A 25,326-nucleotide genomic window follows, 5' to 3' on the forward strand; every position below is an offset into this window, starting at 1 on the left:
AGCGGTGGCAAACACAGTACCTTTGGCACCATTTTGTCAAAGGTTCTCCTAAAATGTGAGTCAACCGTGTTCCTAGCTAATTTGTCTACATTTCTCTCGTTTGCAAATACATGCACAGACACTCTTTGTGACCAACCAAAGGAAGCATTGACTCCAGAGATGGTATGCAGCAGGTTCTGACTAGTTCGGAGAACCGGCAAATCCCACCTCTGACTGGCCCCACCCCCATCTCTTCTCCGCCTCCCGAGTCCCAGCTGATCGTCTGGGTCTTCTTTGGTTGCCCTGCACAGGAGAACGGGGCTGGAAAGCAGGTTAGTGGGGTGGGGAAGGAATGGGATTTTGCACTAACCTTCCCCCAGGAGTGGGGAGGGAATGGAGACCTTACAGTATCCTTCCCCTGCCACATTCATCAAGCCACACCACGTCCACCAAACCATGCCCACAGAACTGGTAGTAAAATTTTTTTTGAATGCCACCGAGTATTCCACTCAGGTTTTCATCTGGAGACCCTCAAGAGCATTCTACCACTCACAAGAACATCACATACAGCAGCTCACCACCTACCTATGACCCTGGAAGCCAATCTTTGCTCCAGGAACTTCATGGTGGTTACTATAGAGAAGTTACTGTCTTCCAATTCTGGCCAATGCAACTCCTATGTATGAGATCGGAAAAAGTGCCAGCAAGAGCCACCGCAAATAGCAGAAGACAAATGGAAGATGCATGGCCATGGAAGGGGATTGCACTGGCAGCTCCTGAAAAGTAGGGGTGCAGTGGCTGAAAGACTAGGCAAGTAGGGTTGGGGTCAGGGGTGGGATTCTACCAGTTCGCACCTATTCTCTAGAACCGGTTGTTAACATTCTAAGCAGTTTGGAGAACCGGTTGTTAGAAGAAATTACTGGCCTAATCCTGTAAGGAAGGCAGGAAGGAAACATTCTGGTGTTGCTTACAGAAACTGCCTCTCCATTGACCCTTATTACATTCTTGGCAGGACTAGACTTCCTGTCTCAGGAACTTCTCTGGAGTTATTTCCCCCTCCTTTGCTGGTACTTTACTTGTGTGGAGTGACTTTTCGAAGATACAATGGCACTGAAAAAAGTGATTTATGACCATTTTTCACACTTACGACTGTTGCAGCATCCCCACAGTCATGAGAGGCCAGGCGAGGAGATGCGTGCCTCCATGTGAGTGATGTTGAGTTGGCCACACCCAGCCAATAACATGACCACCAAGCCATGTCCACCCAGTCACATGACCACCAAGCCACGCGCCCACCACCTAAGCCACGCCCACAGAACCGGTTGTTAACAATTTTGAATCCCATCCCTGGTTGGGGTGGAAAGAGGGATGATTGAACTCTTTCTTTCTAACCACAGTACATTTGTTTCTCTCTTCAGAGCTGAAATGGACAAGGAAAAGTGGAGTCTTTCAAGTGACTCCAAGCCTTTGAAAGACACTCCACTGTTCCAACTCAAAAATAATGATGACAGCCTGTCACTCACAGGGTGAACAGCTGAATAATTATGTGAGTTTGGGATGGGGTGGGGGTATGCATGCGTGTGTGTATATGTCACATTCTCCAGAGCGGTGTCTGCTCTGTTTTGCAAATTGAGGAAAGTGAGATGTTTTGATGTTTCAATTATTGTTGTGTTTCACCTTCTCCTAGGAACCATTAGGAACACATCTGAGGAGTGTTTTAAATCATGGAACGAACATCCCACGAAGGACCTCCAGTCCCGAGCACAAAGCCATATTTGGGCCTACACATCTCTGAGGCTGGTGAGAAGTTAGCAGATCTGGGTTCTGTTGACAGCTTGGGAGGGCAGGACTCCCAAGAAGTGTCTGGATGTAATGACTTATCAGGAGAACAGGAATAGACTGTGAGAAGAGGCAGAAACAGCTATCATCTATGTTGAGCAGGTTCTGTTGGTATGAGAATCAGCTGCCTGCACAAGACAAGACGAGAAACAAAGGCATCTCAGATTAATTCAAGAGGTGGGCAGTCCCCACACATCTGAAATAGATGGGTGGCTTTGATCAATTGAACCCAGATCAACAGGAGGCACTAAGAATGCAGATATCAAGATAGATGTAAGAGGCAGCCAGGTTCTTCAGCATTGCATTCCTATAACAAAAAAACTTAATCTAGTTTTTGAATTAACTTTTTTGGGGGTGATTCGTGCAAGTGTAAATGTTCCCCTTGCACATACGTGCTAGTTGTTTCCGGCTCTAGGGGGTGGTGCTGATCTCCGTTACAAAGCCGAAGAGTCAGCACTACCGAAGACGTCTCCGTGGTCATGTGGCCGGCATGACTAAATGCTGAAGGCGCATGCAACGCTGTTACCTTCCCACAAAATTGGTCCCTATTTTTCTACTTGCATTTTTACATGCTTTTGAACTTTGGCAGAAGCTGGGACAAGCAACGGGAGCTCACTCCGTTACGCGGTGCTAGGGATTCGAACCGCCAACCTTTCTGATTGACCAGCTCAGCGCCTTAGCCACTGAGCCACCGCGTCCCTTTGTGCAGTGTATTGGCTTGTAAATTAGCGGTCTGGGCTCAGGCAACATGGCAAGCCATAAGAAACCTAACCAAGATTGCAACCAATCCAGCTTAGCATTTGGCATGAATGGAGCCACCAGATATGGAAATGGGTAAACATGGGTAAACCATGTTGTGCGAAACCATCTAAGAGTGTGGTGGGCCCTCTCCTCTTTATATGCTATAGTGCAAGAGCTGCTATTTTAAGCCACAACAGGCAAGAGTCTCTTGCCACTGGCCATGCTGCCTGAAGTTGATATGGATATATAAATCCAAAAACATCTGGAAGGCATTTGGTGCTTGCTTTTGCAGAGAAAGAAGCAATGGCCCAATGGTTACTGCAATGGAGGCCTGCTGAGAACCAAGTATTCCCCGTTCCAAAACACTTATACTCCCTCCACTGGTTCTCTCCCTCCCTTACTCCCCACATCACATCCCTCAAGGCTGTAGGACGCCCTTGCCTCGTATTTCCATGCTTCACGGCAAATCCTTTTTGAAGCGGCACAGAGGCTAAAATGAACCGCTGAATTTCTGCCTGGTAATAGGCGTAAAATCTGCAGTCCATTGTGCCAAAACTGCAGGGGGAAAGGGGGGGGGCACACATAACTCTTGTCCACCCCACAGAACTAGGGCGGCATCCGAGGAGAGGCGGGTCATTCTTCCACCCAGGCAAAAGTTAGCCCAGAGGGTTCACCTTTGGGAATTAATTAGAATGGAGAGCGAATGATATTGTGGCCTGCCAAAGGCAGTGAATTCTCCACCTCAGCCATTTCTGGATCATCCCTCGTTGCTGGAAAAAAAACAGGACATCTACTTCTTCTCCTCAATCTTTAAAAGTGTGAATGTGCAAAAAAAAAAAAAAAAAAGTCCACCCAGGATCTTTTTATGTGGTCGGTATACACATTTCTCTCTCCCTCCTGCCCATCTCGCTCCCTCCATCTCTGCTATGGCTCTGCAGTCACAAAACTGATCCCCTGCCAGGCAACCTAATTAAGGAAAAAAAATTCCTGATGAAGATGGGGGGAAGGAGTTTGAGGCCAAGCTGCATTTTGTAAAAAAAATGACTAAAAGAAAAGAAAAGGAAGAATAGGAGCCGTCCATCAATGGCAAAAGAGGAAGAAAAAAGTGGGTGTGGATGCAAGGATATGTCATGCCCGAATAAATCAATCAATGCTTATCATTTTGAATGGCTACGAGACCAATAGGAATATCGGAATAAAATTGCTTTCGACATTCATTCAAGAAAAATGTCAGCTAGGACTTTCCAGGTGTTTCATGAACATCTTTTAGGACAGGGGTCCCCAACCACCGGTCCGCGGACCAGTACCGGTCCGCGGAACAAGTCCTACCGGGCCGCTGGCTTGCTGGGCGCCGCCATCTTTTTTTGATGAAAAAGTGCTTCCGGTGAGCTTTTCCGGTAGAAAGCTCACCGAAGCATGTTTTCATCAAAAAGATGCGCTGCGTGAGTTTTCGTAGAAAGCATTTCTTCCCGGCGGCGCGCAGCTCTTTTGATGAAATGCCGTGAGGTCACCGGAGCACTTTTTCATCACGGCGCCCAGCTGATGCCGGTACCGGGCCGCGCGCCAAAAAGGTTGGGGATCACTGTTTTAGGAGAATTGGACTCTGGCTGGTGGGAATCTTCTTAGTCACAAGGAACACCTCTTCCAGCACGGAGAAGAAGAATAAAGATCTCATCACCCATTCAAACTCATCAACCATTTCACGGATTCTTGGAAAAACCATTTCTTGACTTGGGGTTGAGCAGTGTCTTTTTCTCTGCTGGACCAGAATCCCCTCGCAAGTGAGCTTCTGGGCTTTGTGGTGTTGAGCTGAATCACCAAACTGGAGATTTGGATTCTCTTTTGTCCAGAAAATCTTCCAGAAGTGAGCCAGGAAGGAGAAGAAAGATGACAAGGGAGCCATGAGAAAGAAAGAAAGAAAGAAAGAAAGAAAGAAAGAAAGAAAGAAAGAAAGAAAGAAAGAAAGAAAGAAAGAAAGAAAGAAAGAAAGAAAGAAAGAAAAAAAAAAGAGAGAGAGAGAGAGAGAGAGAGAGAGACAGAGAGAGAGAGAGAGAGGCCATATTGTCACTTTGTAAGATGGGAGGGAGAATTGCCAGAGCTGGCAGCTTGAGAGGGCCTGGGTTGGGGGCTGGATAATAGACCCTTTGTATCAAGGGCTCATTCAATTGCCATCAGTTCCGCCAGCCCTCCTGTCTGGTTGACATACCTCTCCCACTCAGTCTCTCTGCCACTACTTCTGACCCACACATGCCCCTCGCCTGGGCAACCACCCCTCTGCATCCTTTGTTTCCATCTGTAAGTTGGAAATGTTCCACCAAGCGACAGAGAAGGGAATCTGGGCTTCGAAGAATATTCTGGGGGAACTTATGGGGCCCTTTTCAGCTCCCACTGCCAATTTGCAGATAGTAGTTTATAGTGAAAAGGCCCCATAAAAATGCTGTGTATAAGATTTAGATAGAATTACATACATGAAGGTAGTCTTTGACTTATGACCAGTTGGGATGAGAACTTCCAGCATTATGCAATGTGGTCAGTGAGCCATGCTTGATTTTACAGCAGTATTTTTTTTTTTTGCTGTGGTCATTAAAAGCAATAGCACTTAAGACTTATATACCACTTTACAGCCTTCTCTAAGCAGTTGACAGAGTCAGCCTATTGCCAAACACCAGAATTTTAATGTTATCATGATGCTTCAACAGTCATAAGTGCAAGGATCGGTCATAAGTCACCCTTTTCAGTGCTGCCATAACTTCAGATGGTTGTTAAACAAAGGGTTTTTTTAAAAAAAGTTGAGGACTATTTTGTGTCTAATATAGTGTAGATTTGATGTTCTCCTGGTGGAATCCATTAGTGCAAAATAAGACCTATTTTATTATCACTTCAGTGGTTGCTTGTACGCTTCTGGGGACAACTCAAAGTGTTGGTTATTGTTAGGAATCTGTCCACCAATTAGTTCACAATTATTCCACCTATCTTGTCATGCCACCTATAGATAATCATGCTCAATAACTAGACACAAGGGCAGTTTTTCCCCGAATGCCATCACACTGCTAAACAACTAATTCCCACAACATGGTCAAACTATTTACAAAGATTGTATTACTATTCTTCTTCTCATCCTTCCTATTACCTATCTCCTCCCACTTATGACTATAATCTTGCTGCTTGCACCTTTACGATTTATATTGTTTTATTTAGTTTCCTAGTATGATTTGATTCAGTGGTGGGATTCAATTTTTTTTACTACCGGTTCTGTGAGTGTGGCTTGGTGGGCGTGGCAGGGGAAGGGTACTGTAAAATCTCCAGTCAGAGATGGTATTTGCCGGTTCTCCGAACTACTGCTGAAAAACACCTCTGATTTGATTGCTTATTTAATATTCTATGACTATCACTAAGTGCTATATCTTATGATTCTTGATGAAAGTATTTTTTTATTTACACTGAGAGCATATGTACAAATTCCTTGTAATCACATTTGGCCAATAAAGAATTAATTCTTTCTTTCTTTCTTTCTTTCTTTCTTTCTTTCTTTCTTTCTTTCTTTCTTTCTTTCTTTCTTTCTTTCTTTCTTTCTTTCTTTCTTCTTTCTTTCTTTCTATCATCTCTCTATCCCTATCTATATCTATCTATCTGTGTGTCCATCTCTCTCTCTCTCTCTCTCCATCCATCCATCCATCCAGTCAGTGGTGGAATTCAATTTTTTTTACTACTAGTTCTGTGGGCGTGGCTTGGTGGGTGTGGCTTGGTGGGCGTGGCAGGGGAAGGCTACTGCAAAATCCCCATTTCCTCCCCACCCCACTAGCCTGCTTTCCAGCTCCGTTCTCCTGTGCAGGGCAACCAAAGAAGACCCAGCCGATCAGCTGGGACTCAAGAGGCAGAGAATAGATGGGGGCTGGGCCAGTCTGAGGTGGTATTTGCCGGTTCTCTGAACTTCTCAAAATTTCTGCTACTGATTCTCCAGAACTGGTCAGAACCTGCTGAATACCATCTATCTATCTATCTATCTATCTATCTATCTATCTATCTATCTATCTATCTATCTATCTATCTCTATCTATCTATCTATCTCTATCTATCTATCTATCTATCTATCTATCTATCTATCTATCTATCTATCTATCTATCTATCTATCTGTCTGTCTGTCTATCTATCTATCTATCTATCTATCTATCTATCTATCTATCTATCTAATTTATCTAATCTATCTAATCTATCTAATCTATCTATCTATCTATTGTCCTGACAAGAAGTTGCATGACCTAGAAGCTGGACTTTTCTGTGGCTGGCAGAATAAGAGAGTTGGAAGGGACCTTGGAGGGCTTCTAGTCCATCATGCTACCCCCCAACAGACACCATCATGCTTAGTCTCTTCAGGCATTCAAGAAAGCATGCAAAACTTTTATTTTGAAACAGGTCTTGATTTCTTTCATGTCTAGTTGGTGGGGATCAGGCAGCTGGCCTTATTATTGATGACCGGGTTTGGCTGTTTTATTAGTGGGTTGGGAGATGCCTCCTAAGGAATTGTTTTTATGTTGGTATGTACACCACCTGGAGTCTGACTGGAGCAGGAGAATATTTGGAGGAATAAATAATAAGGAACCAAAATAAAATGTCCCTCCTGGCGCCTGCAGTAGTACCTAATGGCTGGCAACGCTATCAGTTATGTTGCAAGATATCTGCCCTGTAAATTACACATGATGGCCCCATCTTAGCATTGTCACAGGGCAACAGGAGAAGTTACAATGGAGAACCATCCCACTGATCCAGTTTTTGGTAGACAGGCTTAGAACCTTCAAAATAAAAAAGGAGTTGGTACACTATTATCCTTCGCATTAGAGCAATTATCCTCAACCCAACATGGAAGGAGACTATAATAATCCAAATTCTTAGTTGAAGAATATCAACCTATCTAGAGCAGTGGTCACCAACTGGTGGGCCAGCAACCACTGGTGGTCTGCAAGAAAATTTTGGTGGTCCTCAGAGAAATGTCCCCCCCCCCAAAGCAATTAATCCAGGCTGCATGGGAACACAAAGCTGCGCTGCCCATATAGCCTGCATACTCACTGGCCCCTACCCTTCCGCCGAGCACAAACCTTACCTTGAGTAGAGCCACGCGAGCTGGAACTGGAAGGTAAGACCAACGGTGGGGGAGGGAAATCCGCCCCAGGGTGGCTTGCTGAGTTGGTGGGAAAGTCGGAGCAGCTCTTCCGGTCCATGGCAGGCTGGTACACCCAGGTGGAGGAGCAGCTGCTCTGGGATGACCAAAGGGCCAGTCCTGTGACTACTGCAGCTCTGAAATATGGGACCGACTTTCCCACCAACGTCAGCAAGCCACTGTCAGTCAAAATTAGTGGTCCGTGGGATTTAAAATTATGAGTTTGGTGATTCCTGAGGATAGCAATAGGAATAGCACTTAGACTTATATACCGCTTTACAGCGCTCTCTAAGCGGTTTTACAGAGTCAGCCTATTGCCCCCAACAATCTGGGTCCTCATTTTACCCACCTCGGAAGGATGGAAGGCTGAGTCAACCTTGAGCCTGGTGGGATTCGAACTGCCAAATTGCAGTCAGCCGGCAGTCAGCAGAAGTAGCCTGCAGTACTGCATTCTAACCACTGGGCCACAGCTCATCATAGGATGCTAGTCTAATGACTCACTCTGTAAGTTTGGCCCTACAGTGATGTCATCTCTAAGTGCAGGTGGTCCTCGGCTTATGACCACAAGTGAGCCCCAAATTTTTGTTGCTAAGCGAGACATTTGTTAAGCGAAATTTGTGCCATTTTTTCCACCTTCTTTGCCAGAGTTGTTAAGTGAATCACTGCAATTAAGTTAGTACCATGGACGTTAAGTGAACCTGGCTTCCCCGTTGACTTTGCTCGTCAGAAGTTCGCAAAAAGGAACCACATGACCTTGGGACACTGCAAAACCATCATAAATATGAGTCAGTTGCCAAACGGCTGAATTTTGATCATGTGACTATGAGGAGGCTGCAACGATCGTGTGAAAACTAGCCCTGAACTCACTTTTTTCTGTTGCTGTCGTAATTTTGAACGGTCGCTAAATGAACCGTTGTTAAGTCGAGGACCCCCTGTATGTTTAAAATTGAGAGGATACATTCCTCATATAGTTATATAAATATAAATACATTCCTCATATAGTTTTATGAACTGACCAATCTGGGTGGGGCAAGATGCGAGGATAGTTCCCTCTTCTCCCCAGTTCTCCTTTCGGCTCTTATGGGAGATCAACTGGATCTCCTCCAAGCCAGAGGTGGGTATTCAGCAGGTTCTGACCCGTTCTGGAGAATCAGTAGTGGAAATTTTGACTAGTTTGGAGAAGCGGCAAATCCCACCTCTGACTGGCCCCGCCCCCATCTATTCTCTGCCTCCCATTGAGTCCCAGCTGATCGGCTGGGTCTCCTTTGGTTGCCCTGCACAGGAGAACGGAGCTGGAAAGCAGGTTAGTGGGGTGGGGAGGAATGTGGATTTTGCAGTATCCTTCCCCTGCCACGCCCACCAAGCCACACTCACAGAACCAGTAGTAAAAAATTTTGAATCCCACCACTGCTCCAAGCCCTTCACCACCAGATTTGGTGGGAAAAAGCCAATATGGGCCTTTTCGTCATGGCACTGATACGTACCAAACTTGACCGCAAGGACACACCTTTGCTATTTTTGAGTCCTTTGTGCTGACAGGCTTTGCAGACCCCTGCAGTATATGTTGCCATAGCTTCCTGGCATCAGCTCAGACCTGAAATTAGGTCATTCCCAGAAGCCAACAGATGTTAATTTTGTGCATTTGTCCCCGTAAAGCTGGCTACTTCTCCTCTTTCCCCTCTGCCTTGAGTTACATGGCCTATGAAAATCCTCTAAGCACTTATGTCCAGCCCCTTTGTCCAGCTGTTTAGATCAAGCATGGTTTCTATCAAAATACCAACAATATATTAGTTTATGCCTCCAAAACGGAGTGAAGCAGATATCTATGGTATACCCTGGCGTACTTCTAGATGCGTTGGGACTGCAACTCCGGATGTCTCTCAGCCAACGTGTGTTGGCATTGTGGAAGGGAACATAAAGTTTCACAATAAACAATTTACAAAGTCTACATTATTATTACTATTAATCTTCTCATCACTCCTTATCTCCCATCCCCTCTCACTTGTGACTGTATGACTGCAACTTTGTCACTTGTATCCTTACGATTTATATGGACTGTTTCCTAGTATGATTTGATTGCTTATTGTACCCTATGACTATCATTAAGTGTTGTAGCTTATGGTTCTCGACTCTTGACGAATGTATCTTTTCTTTTATGTATAGTGAGAGTATTTACATCAGGACAGATTGCTTGTGGGTCTAATAACACTTGGCCAATAAAGAATTCTATTCTAAATAATAATAATAATAATAATAATAATAATAATAATAATAATAATAATAATAATAATAATAATAATAATAATAATAAATTTAGAGCAGCTACAGAAACGACAAATGGGTGGAGGGATTTCAGATTCCTGTTAGGATCTCCCTTGAATCTTGGATTCCTCACAAACTCATGAGGATAATTGCTTGTTTTATTTTAATGTCACCTTCAATACAACTAAAAGTCACCTTCAATACAACCTTCAATTTTAAAGACTAACCAAGTCCATTTGAATCATAGAGAATTATCAGGATGGAGAACAGGGAGTAGATAGGCACTGACCATCAAGCTGTTGGTAACCAGTAGTGGAGTTAACAACTACAAGTCCCTTGTTCACAGTTTTTTCCATGGTAGCAATGAATTTTGGATATTTCTATTGAAACACTAGTATTTTCTTAAGGAGATACAGGCATGTGCAAATTATATTTCTGAAAATTCCATACAGATTTGCAAATGTTCTGTAGTAAGATGTAAATAATCTATCTCTTATTGTGGTTAGGTTTAAACCTACATGATGGAGCCCATTCCCACCTTCTCAGACTTAAACAGGCAAGCATAGCTCTCATCATCATCATCTGGTTTCCAGCAGCTGCATTTGAATTTTGGTCTAGGATGGTGTTTCTCAACCCCAGCAACTTTCAGACGTATAGATTTCAACTCCCAGAATTCCCCTATGTTGGCTGGGGAATTCTGGGAGTTGGAGTCCACACCTCTGAAAGCTGCTGCAGTTGAGAAATGCTGATCTAGCATTCCTAGCATTTCCTGCAAAACTTTTAAAACATTGCTCTGGAAAATAGTATATGGCAGAATTTTCCCTCTTCTCAAATCTTCCCCAAATGCCCATGAAATTTCACCTCAAACAAAAGCACTAACAAATGCCAAAGTTGCATTTGTTAATTTCCCATCTTTCATTTTTCTTTTCTTTTTTTAAAAAAATTACTGAGTCGTATTCTTGGTTCCTGCCCAAACTACCAGTTCTGCCTTTTATGTAGGTCACTGATTGGTGATGTCCCAATTCATAACATGTAGCAATAGCACTTAGTCTTATATGCTGCTTCACATTGCTTTACAGCCCTCTCTAAGCGGTTTACAGAGTCAGTCTCTTGCCCCACAACAATCTGGGTCCTCATTTTACCCATCACAGAAGGATGGAAGGCTGAATCAACCTTGAGCCTCTCAGGATCAAACTTTTGGCTGTTGGCAGAGTTAGTTGCGTGGCTCTCCTGAGCTCTATTTCGCTGGCAGAGGACAGCAGGAGGCCATCGCAGCCAAAACGGAGCCTAGATGAGTGACATCGAACTGGCCACACTCATCCTGGCTATGCCCCTTGCCCCCCACCAAGGTCAAACACAACCGATTCAGTGGTTAGAGTGCAGTAGATTCGAACTGCCAAATTCTAGGTAGCTGGCAGTCAGCAGAAGTAGCCTGCGGTACTCTACTCTAACCACTGTGCCACCACGGCTCTTATATCCATGAGCTCTGCTCCACAAGTCTCACATTTCAATGTCAGAGGCACAACAACCTTATCGTTGAGGAATGGGGACCGAGGGACCTTTCCCCCCTTTAAAAAGTGATTTCTTTAGATCCTAACAAGACCTATCCCACTTATAGGCAGAGCCAAAACCAACGGTAGGTTAGGCCATTTCAGTCTCCTGCCATTATATCTCTGTAATTAGCATTCAAATCAAACCACGGGTAGAAGAAGCATACTTAACCATCTATCTCTCTACCACAGGGGTGGTAGATTTCATTGAGGGCCACATCAGGATTGTGTTTGACCAGGAGGGGAGAGGGGGGACATGGCTAGTTCGATGTCACTCATTGAGGATCCGTTTTGGCTGCGATGGCCTCCTGCTGCCCTCTGCCAGCGAAAATGGAGCTTGGGAGGGCCATGCACAGCTTCCCCAAGCTCCGTTTTCACTGACAGAGGGTTGCAGGAGGCCGTCACAGCCCAAAACAGATCTTGGGAGAGCCGCACGCAGCCCTCCCGAACTCCCTTTTTGCTGGCAGAGGCATCACAGGCTGTTTCCAGGGCAGGCTCACAGCCCAGATCTTAAGCACCTTGCGGCAGGGGTGGAATTCAAATTTCTTAACAACCGGTTCTGTGGGCATGGCTTAATTTGTGGGTGTGGTTTGGTAGTCATGTGACAGGGTGGGGTGTGGCTTGCTGACTGGGGGTGACTTGGTGGTTACGTGACTGGCTGGGCGTGGCTTGTATGTAAATATTGAAAATATTTATGTAAATATTCAATATATATATGTAAATATTGAATATATATATATATATGTTTTCTTAAGTTTTTGGTACTTACATGTATGGTATTCAGCTTTGTACGGTATTTTACCATGTCATTATAGTTGTGCTTTTAAAGTTGTAGCAACGTTTCAGCAGAATCTCATCTGCCATCATCAGGCTTCTGTATTGTGTTCGTCTATGAGTCAGACTTTCACAGACTTTCACAATACAGAAGCCTGATGATGGCAGATGAGATTCTGCAAACGCTGCTACAACTTTAAAAGCACAACTATAATGACGTGGAAAATACCGAACAAAGCTGAATACCAGAAATAAGTAATATATATATAATATATATAATATATATATAATATAATATAATATATATATATATATAATAATAAATATAATATAATATAATATAATATAATATAATATAATATAATATAATATAATATAATATAATATAATATAATATAATATAATATATATAAAGAACAACTTTTATCCAAAATCAGATTGAGTTACTTGCAGAATCACAGATTCACTCACAGATCTACCTTTCTGCAATCTGCTGCCTGAGTCTGCACTGAAAAATAGAAGCTTCAGTCCTAAGGAAGGTTCGGCTCTGCTCTCAGGCCACTTCTCCCCCACCCCCAAACTCCCTGAATACCACCCCTGACTGGGCCTCAGGGAAGCCTCCTGGGTGAAGGCAAAGCAGTACAACAGTGATTTAGATTAGCTAGAAAGCCGAAATCGGACAGGAGGGGATGGGAGGGGCCAGCTAGTGGCACGATTTGCCGGTTCTCCGAACTGCACAGAATCGTAACAACCGGTTCTATAGACCTGGTCCGAACTGGTAGAATCCCACCCCGGGCCTTGAGTTTGACCCCCGTGCTCTATCACCTGCTTGCTCTTTCTATTGTATGGAGTTCCATTCATTACCGAATACAATTTCTGGTCCTCTAAGGCTACCGGGCATGCAGTACTGATTTTGCAAGTTTTTGCAAAAATCCTGATTCCCAATCTGACCATTCTGCCAAGACATCAAACCCCATACTCTGTGGAATGGCACCCAAGCTCTGGAATCATCAATGCCATCCATGCACAAGGCATCCATCGTGCCCTATCTTTAAAAATGACAAGTTACAACCGTTTCTTTACAACCAAGACACTGAAAAGGTGACTTTACGATGGGCCCGCACACTTAAACAACTGCTGCAGCATCTCTAGAGTTGCGTGATCAAAATCTAGGCGCTTGGAACCGATGTGTATTTACGCTAGCTGCAATGTGTTCTGGGGAGGTCACGTGACCCTCATTTTATGACCTCCCCAGCTGACTTCCTTGAGCAAAGTGGAAGCAAGTTTCACTTAACGACTATGTGATTCATTTGCAGTCATTCGCTTCGTGTCTATGGCGAAAAAGGCGATAAAATCACTTAAAATTACTGCCTGGCTTAGCAACGGAAATTCTGGCTTCTATGGTAGCCACAAGTCGAGGACTTGCTATAAATGCAACTGTCCTAGTAATATCCCTTTCTTTGTCCCGGACCTGCCTGTTTTTTTGAACTCGATGTTTCTCAACTTTGACAACTCTCAGATGCTGACAACTCCCACAATTCCCTAGCCAGCTCTGGGAGTTGGTCCACATATCTTAAAGCTGACAAGGTTGTGAAGGACTGCTCTAAAATAATGGGTTGCCCCGGGATAAACCATGTCTTGGGAGCAAGAGTCTCCCCTTATGTCAAATGCTGTCATTAATCCAGTCCGTGTTTATTGGGCCGGACCGGGCTTTTATCCGTCAAACAGATTTCTATCGGTATGTCTGATAAAAATCTCTGGATTTGGAAAACAAGGGGAGCTCCGAGGAGAGAGACCCAACCTTTTGCATCCTTCACTCCCTGTGAAATTATGTGCAGCAATCATCCAATCTTTTGGGCTCCTGCCAATCGATCTAGCAGCCATTAAGCATATAATAATTGCAGTTTTTGAAGTCTTCGGCATCTCCCCCCAACACCTCCCCTCCCCTCTTGGGAAAATTCAATCTTTCTGTTTCCTGCAACAATTTTACTTGGTAATAATCAATGGCTAGCTTAAAGCATCTCACCAGACGTGTTTAAAAATCAATCCAAATGTTTACCGCCGCAGGAAATTAAGGGGACAGACAATTACTTTGTGACGGAGAACGAGGCTTGGAAAATACACACGCACACACAGCCCCTGAAATAAAGGCTTTATTTGGTCCAGCAGCAACACCTGCTTTATATAGTGTAAATGGACTTAGAACAGCTCCACTTTTCCAGAGAGGAGACAGGTGCTCTATATTTTCACCCCAAGACTTAACAGCTCATTAGCTTGGGCATCGGATCCTCTCTGCTGTAATGCCGCACTTCCCGTGCCAGCTGCAGTGATGAAACAAGGTCTGAGGATACACACCCAGCTCTACAACCCGAGTCACCTTAAAAAAAAAAAAAAGGTTTGAGAAGGGCATGCCAGGAAAATCTTGGGGTGAGTGGGAGAAACTCTAACCAGCTACCCTTTGGCCTCTACCCTAAGGTCAGCTTCTATAGTCCATCCCCTTCTAAGGCACCTGCAAACTGTATTCTCAGATCAACATGTTTATATGGGGACAGATTTTATAATGCTCCCTCTCCAGAGCACTTATATACCAACATGGAAAGAATGATAGATTTGTTTTTCTTTTTAAAAAGCCAGGGATTATATCATATTTATCATTGTGCCTTGAAAATCGAAGGGACTGCTTTGGATAAAACTCAGTAGCAACATGATTGCCAATGTCTAATGATGGATATGGCAGAAGGAGGAGGAGGAAGAGGAGGAGGAGGAAAAGAAGGAGAAGGAAAAGAAAGAGAAGGAGGAGGAGGAGGAGGAGGAGGAGGAAAAGAAGGAAGGAGGAGGAGGAGGAGGAAGAGGAGAAGGAAGAGGAGGAGAAGGAAGAGAGGAGGAGGAGAAGGAAGGAGGAGGAGGAGGAGGAGGAGGAGAGGAGGAAGAAGGAGGAGGAGGAGAAAGAAGGAGGAGGAGGAGGAGGAAGAGGAGAAGGAGGAGGAGGAGAAGAAGAGAGGAGGAGGAGGAGAAGGAGGAAGGAGGAGGAGGAGGAGGGAAGGGATTATAGGTAGTCCTCAACTTAAAACTGTTCATTTAACAACCGTTCAAAGTTTCAGTAGCATTGAAATAAACTTAATCCTCACATTTACAACCGTTGTAGCATCCCCACAGCCACACAATCCAAATTTAGGGTCGCTTCCTGGGATCACCTGATCATCATTTGCGACCTTCAGAGTTGATTTAAAATAAGCAAAGTCAACCGGCAAGGCTCGATTTACTTAAGGACTTCAGTTAACTGCAACAATTCACTTAACAACTGCGGTACCAAAGGTCATAAAATCACTTGCGACTCATTTTACCACCACCTTGCTTAGCAACAGAAAATCTGGCCCTAATCATGGCTGTAAGTCAAGAACCTCTTGTATTTCCAATTCACGTTTGGAAGTCAGAGCATTATCTTTTGAACCTCAACTAATAAGCAGTTGGGTGATTTCTAGTTTGCTGTTGTAAGAAGCAAACAGCTGCTGCAGCCCAGGGGTGTCAAACTGGATTTCTCCGAGGGCCGGATCAGCATTGTAGTTCTCCATGGGCCGGCCGGATGGGGAGATGGGACAGATACCTCCAGCAGCACTTTGCTGCAGGGGTGGGATGCTACCGGTTTGGACCGGTTCAGGCGTACCGGTAGCTCCCAAGAGCAGCTGTCATTGAACCAGTTCGGTCTGACTTGCTCCGAAGGTCTTCAGTTGGGCCCTCCTCCCACCCGCCTGTGGCTCCTATGTCCTTTTTATCCTCCCAACTGTTCGGCACAGCAGAGCGGATTGCCCTGCTAATCAGCTGAGAGGTGCAGGGGTTTTACTTTAATCTTAGGACACGCATGCGCAGCAAAGTGCGCGATTACTGAGCTGGTTGTTATGCCGGTAGGAGGCCACATGCAGACGCCCAAGTCCCGTTTTGGCTGCCAGAGGCACCACAGGCCAGTCCTTTGCTATTTCCAGGTCGGTCCCCCGGACCAAATTTAAGTATCCTATGGGGCAGATGTGGCCCATGGGCCTAGTTTGACACCCCTGCTGTAGTAGGCTGTGTGAACTTGGTGACTGCTTTCAGGCATAATATGATGTGTTTAGGTATAGCATGTTATACAGGGGTGGGATTCAAATTTTTTAACAACCGGTTCTGTGGGCGTGGCTTAGGTGGTGGGCGTGGTTTGGTGATCATGTGACTGGGTGGACATGGCTTGGTGGTCATGTTATTGGCTGGGCACGGCCAACTCAATATCACTCACATCGAGGCACGCATCTCCTCGCCTGGCCTCTCATGACGGTGGGGATGCTGCAACAGTTGTAAGTGTGAAAAACGGTCATAAGTCACTTGTTTCAGTGCCGTTGTAACTTCGAACGGTCACTCCACACAAGCAAAGTACCAGCAAAGGAGGGGGAAAAAACTCCAGAGAAGTTCCAGAGACAGGAAGTCTAGTCCTGCCAAGAATGTAATAAGGGTCAATGGAGAGGCAGTTTCTGTAAGCAACACCAGAATGTTTCCTTCCTGCCTTCCTTACAGGATTAGGCCAGTAATTTCTTCTAACAACCAGTTCTCCGAACTGCTTAGAATATTAACAACCGGTTCTAGCAAATAGGTGCAAACTGGTGAATCCCACCCCTGGTGTTATATGAATATGGTAGTTATACAATCTTACTCCAAATTTAGGTTTATGCGTGCTCTGAGTGTACCTGTACTGCCAAATTCTGGATGACCACTATAAAGCCACAATTTAACTCTATTTTTTTTTTTTGCTGCCATTTAATGGCTATTTGGATTTTTCCATCCTCACTTTGATAGCACTGTGTGAGCTCAACCGTTCAGTTCCTCTTATTTCACAAGTTTGCCAATAACAGAGAGTGACAACAAACCTGTGGGGTCCACTTTGGGCAGCTATTATCTCGGAGTCCCTAACCAGAGCTCGTTTTAAAGGCGGCCTTGGATCTGGGAGAAGCACAGATGCAATAGGGAACAAGGTTATCTCAGAGGACACCCTTAATTCAAGAAGTTGCTTTGAGTGCAAGAATTGAAAGTCGGTGCCATGTAATGGCCAGAGTACCAAGGTAATTTCTACACTGGATTTAAAGCATTTTTTTTTTCAAATTTCCCTGTCATTACTCTGCCAAACTAAGCAGTAAATGTGGACAGCTTCTGTATCGCTTCAACAATGCTTGGGTGATGCAACGAAGATACTCTAAAAAGGTATTGCAGAAGTGACCTAGGACTATGCGACAACGAGGAAGTGTTAATTTAGCCTTGGGAGCATTGAATCGGCCACCATCTTTCTGCCTCACCAGTTTGTGGTGACCATGAAAGAGAGGTGGGTGAGAGGAACCACATCAGGGGTGGTATTCTACCGGTTTGGTCTGGTTTGGTCGAACCGGTAGCTCAGACGATCATTTGTGAGCTAACTGGTCCTCTCCAATGATCAGCTGCTGGGCCGTTTAACACACAGGAAGAGTTCAGGATTACAGGAGAAAGACAGCAGGAAACCCTCTGTGCACGCACGCAAAGTGCGCCCACCAAGCCACGCCCCCCGAACCAGTGGTAAAACAATTTGAATCCCATCACTGAAGCACATCTAGGTGGAGAAAAGATAGGATCCCAAATTTAGAGATCAATAAACTGAGCCACTCTTACTTTCTTTCTTTCTAGCTTATTTTCATCTCCTCAGCCTAATTTATAGGAGGGGGTGCTGTCTGTTGTGACAGTTGTTAAACTGTCGGCAGTAAGAATTCCCGTGATGATCTGCGATCTGTTCTGCAAGCCACATGGAGGTCTAACAATAGAGCTTGATCTACCTTCTGGCTATCCCTGGTGAAGATAATCTTGAACTTCCTGGAGAAAGGCAAGGGCATAAAATGTAATTAATAAGTACTCTTGGTTTCAGGGGGAAAAAGCAGGAGGCTGGATAAGATGAAGCTAATTTGTTCTGATCCAGCAGGGGCCTTTTGTCCATCGATTTCCAACTTGATTCATTAGAAACATCTCTTGCAACAGGATTCCAATACTTCTGGCAGGGTATCTAAAGGACGATCTATGGAACCCTCTCACCAAATCTCCCCCCCCCCGCCCCGATATCTGGAGATCCCAACTCCCAGAGAGAATGTCACCCTAACATTGTTGATGGGAACTTGGGAAGACGTTGGACCCCATGCCAACTCCTTAGTGGGAGTCAAAGGGACCCAGGGACCTTCCAGGAACCCCCATTCAACCTCTCTCTGCCATGGCTGTGCCAGCTTAGGAGGCTGGGAACGGATGCAGTGCCACCTCCGGAAAGCATGAATTTCTCCTTCTCAAAGCTGAGGCGGGCCATGCTGGTTGAATAGCTTCTCTCTGCCATTCAATATTATTTGTTATTTGGTTCAGATGAAATGATGCGCATCTCTCTCTCTCTCTCTCTGTGCAGGGGAAACAATGCGCCCATCATCCCAATGTCAGCTTCCAGAGAGGTGTTAACAAGATCACCTTTGAGTTACTGCTATGCTTAGGGCTTATTTTTAGTTCATCGGTTGCACCGATGGTCATTTTTTGTCAGCTCTTCCTACAAGGAGCCTTTTGCGGTGGGGGGGTGTCCCCTTTCCTTTCTCCATCATCCCTGGTGTGTTGCTGGCCAGCTCTCCCCTCCCTTCCCTTCCCCCTCCCCAGCCTGTGTCAGTGATAGGCAATGGGGAAGAGTCATTTGCATAGCTTAATACAGGCAAGGCAGGGCATTAGTATTCACATAAATGCACTCCTTGCAACTTTGCCAACTTGAGATCACTGCAAATTTGAGTGGATTTCCACTGAGACAACAGAAGGCACATCCCTTAGGCCAGCTTTTGCTCCTGCCAAATTTCAGTCACACAGCATCTCAATGAGATGGCTGCATTTAAAATTATTTTTATATATGTATCTATAAAGAGAGAGAGAGACACACACACACACACACACAGAGAATAATCCTTTCCTATCATTTGTAAAGCTGGCTGGATTTTGCCAGGAAAAATGAGTGTGGAGGGGGGGAGGAGAAAGAGGTTGTTTTGCTTTATTTATCTCTCTATCTATCATGGTCTACATTGAGCAAACTAAAGCAAGGGGGGGAGGTCAGCCTACAGGATGGAGGGGGGGGAATAGGAACGGTTTGACAACAAAACACTCAGTGTATCTATTTTGTCTTTCTGCCACATGAACAGATTGGGGGGCATCATAGGCACCAGCCCAGGGGTGTCCGTGAGGAGAAGGAAACATGCCAAGATGACAAGGCCCAGTCCATGCTACCAAAAAGCACCATTCCTTTTCTTCACGTCTACCTAACACAGGCTAAAGCTTTGATGACATTGTGGGGCGGTTTGCCATTTGGCTTTCTTGGCCCCCTTTCCTGCGACACCCCTGTGCGAGATCCTTTGCAGAGAAGAACTGAGGAGAACTTGAAGATATTTTTTGTGTGGGGGTGGGGTGGGAGGGTAGAGACGTGTAGGGGCAAAATAAAACAGAGAAGGGGAGGAACCAACGTGCCTGATTCTAGGTTACCCAAAGAGTTGAGCTTTTGTGAAATAATTTTGGGTCCATGCTGCAATTTCATTCGGTCAGGTGAAGATCTACCAGAGGCAACTATATACCAGCTTGATTAGGGCTTCACTTGATCCGTTGGGTGGTAGTGGCTTAAGTATGGTGGTAGCCGAAACCCACCGGTTTCTTCACCCTTTATTGTGGGTGAACCTCAATAATCGACCTGCGTACCAAAGCAGCCACTAGCGTTTCCAGAACATCTTGCAAGAAACTCCACCGCTGCATCCTAATCGTGGATGGGTAGGTTTCAAAGGAAATGTGTTACAAGTCTCCCTTGGAAAGCATGCAGATGTCCTACTATGTCATTACTCTCTACCTTGGCACCGTGAGAGATACCCTGACCTAGGACCATCTCTGATTCAGTGGCCAAAGTAACCCTAAGCCCGCAATTCCGCAGATCAACCTTTCCTAACCTGGTTTCTCCAAGCCTTGATATTGTCGAGATTCGAGTTATGAGAATTCCCAAGCTTTGGAATTGCAAACCCCGGCACTTCTGGAGGGCAGCAGAGAAATGCTGGGACACGCCCCACCACTGAGTAAGCCTTACTGAAACCTATTCAAACTTCTGAGTAAATAAGTATTTTATCTATATCTATATATATCTCAGGATGAGATAGGGAAAATATAGCTGACAATGTGGCTTAATTAAAACCATTACGCTAATTTACAGATTGTTTTAATCACAGCTTTTTTTCAGACGAACTCGGCTGAGTCTACTTATAACGCATTTAAGTCATGAACTGTGGCTCGAGCCACACCACATGCTAAGACAAGACCAATCAAATGAAATAATTGCTGGTTGTTGAGGTCTTCTGGGTAGAATGCAGGCATATCCCTCTACATATGTGGAGCTAAGAAGATCATTATAGCTACTCCAAGGCCAACCAAGAATAACCTACTAGGTCATTGGCTTCCTTTGACCCAATCGCTGCTTTAGAATATTTTCCGAATCTTTGCCAAACAGACAAGAGAACCGAGTATGCCAGTGCCACGCTCACACCATAGGATAAGCCAGGTACATTAAAAACAGGGGGTGCTGTATTTGCACAATGCCCCCAAAAACTTGATTTGTTTGCTTGTTGGTGTTGATTAGCTTAGTGTGATACACGAACACAGTTTAGATGACCGTTCAACTTATTGTGCAAATTCAGAAAATGGATTAATCCAGTAATTAGATTTAATGTGTCATGTGAACTCAGTAGGTTCCTTGGGGGGGGGGAGCTGTGTGTCAAGCTGGCAAGAAAAGTCTGAAGAACACCACTGGACAAGAACAACAGGCGATCAAGCGCCTCTCACGGCACAGATTCAACTGGCAGGTGATTCCCAGCGACCAAAGTAGACCACTTCCTTCATTAGTGGCCTCTGCGGTCTCCTGCCAAACCCGAAAGTGAACTCTGGAAAACGGGTAAGGTAAACATCATCACCAGCATGTGCTTAACAACCAAAGGAGGGTGCCATTACTAGGCAGGCTTTTTGGAGGACACAGACCTCTTTGCGGGTCCAAAAAGCACACATCCAACTGCGTAATAATCCACTTTGTAAGTGCAGAACTTGGAAGAGGTGACATCCTTTGGAAATCAGCCTCCACTCCTCCCTCTCTCTCTCTCCCCCCAAAAAAATCAGGGCCCTGTTAGGCTACCCTATTCCGGAGGCTGCCTCTAGTTGTTGCTCCAGAGATATTATCATTAAAGAATCGTCCCCTCCCTTGGCTGCTTCTCCCCCTCCCTCCCCCTGGTTCCAGCGGGGCGAAGGCACCCCAGGATAAGAGAGCACCACGGCCACTCAGCAAGCATTAGTGTTACTGCAAAGGAACTTGTAGCCACAGGGCAGCCACAGCAAGCCAGGCGTGTAAGTGTGAACTCTGTCCTCCTCTCCCCACACATCCTGACCCCCCTTAACTCTTTCCAGGGTGGGGTGGGGGGGTGTCATCTTTCTACACTCCCATCTCTGTCACTAAGGCATCTGACAGCAGAGTTACCGGAGCACCCAGCCTAGGGGAAAAGGAAAAAACGATGGGGTTCAGCTTTTCTCCCCCTCCGCGCTGCTGCTTTCTCTGTCCTGCTTAAAAAGGGCTGCTGCGCCTTTAAGAGTTGCAGTCCGCATGACAGGGAGAAGTTTAGCAGGTGCACCTTTGGTGGTGGCTGCACTGCGACTGGACAAGCCCCCTTTCTGGAGGTCTCTCTTTTCCTTAGAGGAGGCATCTCTCCCCACCCAACCGGCTCCTCCCTGGGCTCCTCTGCCAGGCTGACCCTGCGGGGTGGAGGGTGGGGGGCAGCCTTGGCACACGCTGGCTGCAAGCAAGGGGAGAAGGCAGCCTTGTCTGTATAGGAGAGAGAAGGCAGCTCTCTGACCCCCACCCACCCACCCATCCGCCAGGCCCCCTGGGCTGCAGTTCAGAGTCACTATTGTTCTCTCTCTAACCCAGTTGCAATCCTTCCCGTCAAGGGGACAGGCGGAGGTTTGCAACAGAGCTTCCCAAAATGAGCACATTGTGGGTCAGTAGCCAAAAAAAAAAAAGGGGGGGCGAGAACCTATTTTGCATTCTCCTCTACAGCCAGAGGAGAGCAACTCAGGCAGGATATTCTGCTCCCGTGTTGCACAGGCATCCATCCAGCCCACCCTACATGGGACTCATCCCATGTCAAGGCAGACCAATGAGCGGCATTGGCATAGGGAGGGAGGCTGCCTGCCCCCCCTCCTCTCCCCTCTCCTCCCCATGGCTCTGGGTTCGGATCAGCTGAAGAATATATAAAAAGTATGGCCTCTGGGCATGTGCAGAGTGCACTTCGCCCCCCCCACGGATGGTGCAATGGCAAACAAAGGGCTAATTTTGCAAGGGTCGGCTGATAGGATTGCTAAGAACATTGCCCCCCCCCCCCTCTGCTGACACTCAGGGATTCCCAGGCTGGAGGCAACCTGGACAGGGAGGTTTGTGGGGGGGGGGGGACGGGTCTGTATCCCAACACATCTGGGGGGGGGCACAAGGTTGGAGAAGGCTGCTCTACACCTTCATGCCCTGGTTTGGGTGTGTGTGTGTGTGTGGGGGGTGTTTAAGGCCTTTTAAGCAGTGTGTGCTGGGGGGTGGGGGTGGCAAGAGAGAAAGAGTTATGGGACGCGTAGCTCAATGTCAACATCTTCCCTTCCAGGAAAGAGTGAGGCTTCATCCGGCTCTCTGAGCGGAGCCCCCTCCTCTTCCTCCTCCCCGCCCCATCTGCAGATCTCTAAGAGGGAAAAGAGCGTGGCAAGCGATTCAAACGGCCCCGGAATGACAACGCGGTGGGGGAAACCCCCCCCCCAAAAAAAAACTACAGATGGGGTGGGGGGGCTGGCAAAGAGGCGGCTTCGAGGAAGGGCGCGCCGGAGCTGCGACTGCCTTCGAGGTAGCGTCTTCAAGGTTAACCGCGAGGGGGAGTCCATCCGAGAGAGGGAAGGAAGGAGGGAGGCCACGAGCTCAACCCTGACCCATGCACGCCCCCTCCCCACCCCAAGACTTCCCCCCACCCCCGGCTAAACTGAGTTAGACCCCCGCCTCAGTCTCCTCTCACCTGCAGAGCTTTTGCAGGAGGCTAATTCTGCGGCCCCCCTTACCCCAAGCCCCTCTTCTGCGGAGATGAAACTCCCATCTACGGGGGTGGGTGGGGAGTAGAGAGGGGGGGGGATGGAGGGTTGGGGGGGGGTGGGAGAAGGGAGAGAAGAAGACCCCCTTTCTCCGGGCTGCGGGAGGAAAAAAAAAAACCCACAGCTCCTCTCTCTTGCAGTGGCTGGCGCGGAAAGCCCACCGCGTCCTCCCTCCTTCCACGCTCGCGAGGGAGGGAGGAAGGGAAGCACGCCGTACCTCGAGCGAGTTTTTTTTTCCTCAAGGTCACCCGTACAGTACATGCATACTCAAGGCTGGCAGGCGTAATTTGGGATGGAACACCCTCCCCCCATTCTTCTACCCAATCCCCACCCCTCGGTCGGTCCATCCTCCCTCCTCCCCAAAGGAAGGATGCCAGGATGCTCCTGCCTCCTCGATGCCCCCCTCCCCGCCTTTGGCTCTAACCACTGGACCGCACCGTTCGGGAGCCTTAAGCCACAGCATTTTCCTTTGGGAGGTTCTCTCTCTTGAGCCGCCCCCGCCCCCTCCTCTCCCTTGCAGCGGACCCTCCCCTGCGATCCTCCCTCCTCCCCACTTTAAAGTCCTTGCAACCTAGCCATTTAAAAAAAAAACAAAAAAAAACTATTCCTTTCCTAGAAGAACTTGCACTGTGCTAGGTACTTTCAGGTAACCAACAGGACGCAGGAACGAATCGCGGGAGGAGGAGGTGGTTGGGGGTCTCCGCCCTGGCTCCTAACCCACCGAAGGGGGGTTGTCGTCCCCACCCACTCTTCCCGCTGCCTCCCGCCTCCCCACCCCCGAGGAACTTCTCGGCTCGCCCCAAAGCAACAAGAAGCCCGAGCAACAGCCCGTGCAGTACCTGCGTGCGCTAAGTAGCTCAAGGCGACGGTCCAAGGAAGCCAAATCGCCGGCTTCATGATGCGGGGGGGACGGAGGGAGGGAGGAAGCGGGTTAAGGGCGCCGGTCGGTGAGGGCGTGCGTTGCGGGCTGGGACGGGGGGCTCGCTGCGGGAGCCCTTCCTCCGCTTCCCCCGGCCGCCTTCGCCCTGCTTCCCCAAAGGTTGGCTTCCAAAGTCCTCTGCCCGGCGGGGCTGGCTTGTTGGAAGGGGTTGGTTGTGGATGCCCCCCAAACAGTCCTTTGCAAGTCCCAATGCGGGGGCGAGGAGAAGATCCCGCTTCTGTACTCTTGACCTTGAAGTCCGGGCTGGTGGGAAAAAGCCCAAAAGTGAAGCGCAGCTCAACCGAGGGCAGCAGCAGCAGAAAAAAAAGAGGAAAAAAGGGAAGAAAAAAAAGACACCCCGGAAAAAAAAAAGAGGCGTGTGTGTGGGGGGAGGGTTTGAAAGCGGCCGAGAGTCCAAAGAACCAACCTCCGGGCTGGGCACCTCCTTCCCCACCCCTCCCCGATGCCCGGGACCCTCCAAGTGGCTCCCCAGCTACTTGGCACAACTGTCGCCCTCCACCTCCAGGGAGCTCGTGCTCATTCAGCAGGGCAGAGGGTGACCACGCCCATCCCGGCTCCGGATTGGCTGCTCGGGAGGCTGCACTCATTGCGGGCTGCGAGAGGAGGCGGGGGAGGGAAGCGCGGGGGGGACGGAATCGCACGCTCGCAAACCTCGAAAGCCGCCGGCCAGCGGGGGCGACCCGCGGCCGGAACGGCTCGTCCGCTTCTCCGCTTTCTTTCGCCCAGGCTAGAATCCGTGGAGGGAAGGGGCTGTGTGAAGAAAGAAGCACTCGTCGCTTGCAGAAGAGCGTGCATGGTGGGGTTGGGTGTGCGCTCGCAAGGCTGTTGGGGCGGGGTGGGTGGGGTGGGAGGTAGACCGCCGGGGTTCAGTTGCCGTGTCCCTTTTGGGCCGCCA

At 47.2% G+C, this 25,326-nt stretch overlaps 1 protein-coding gene across 1 annotated transcript in view; it reads right to left on the bottom strand.

Annotated features, from left to right (window-relative positions):
- Window positions 1-24,919, bottom strand: part of KIRREL2 (kirre like nephrin family adhesion molecule 2) — a 61,468-nt gene extending 36,549 nt beyond the window's left edge. Inside the window, exon 1 of the mRNA XM_087970867.1 lies at window positions 24,331-24,919. Coding sequence (XP_087826993.1) covers window positions 24,331-24,388 — 58 coding nt within the window. The 5' untranslated portion in view covers window positions 24,389-24,919. The remainder of the gene's footprint in view (window positions 1-24,330) is intronic.
- Between the last annotated feature and the right edge of the window lie 407 nt (window positions 24,920-25,326).

This window comes from Notechis scutatus, chromosome 8, assembly GCF_049901735.1.
Source record: "Notechis scutatus isolate UNSWTSFEM ecotype Mainland chromosome 8, rNotScu1.2, whole genome shotgun sequence".
In the NCBI taxonomy this organism is placed as follows: domain Eukaryota; kingdom Metazoa; phylum Chordata; class Lepidosauria; order Squamata; family Elapidae; genus Notechis; species Notechis scutatus.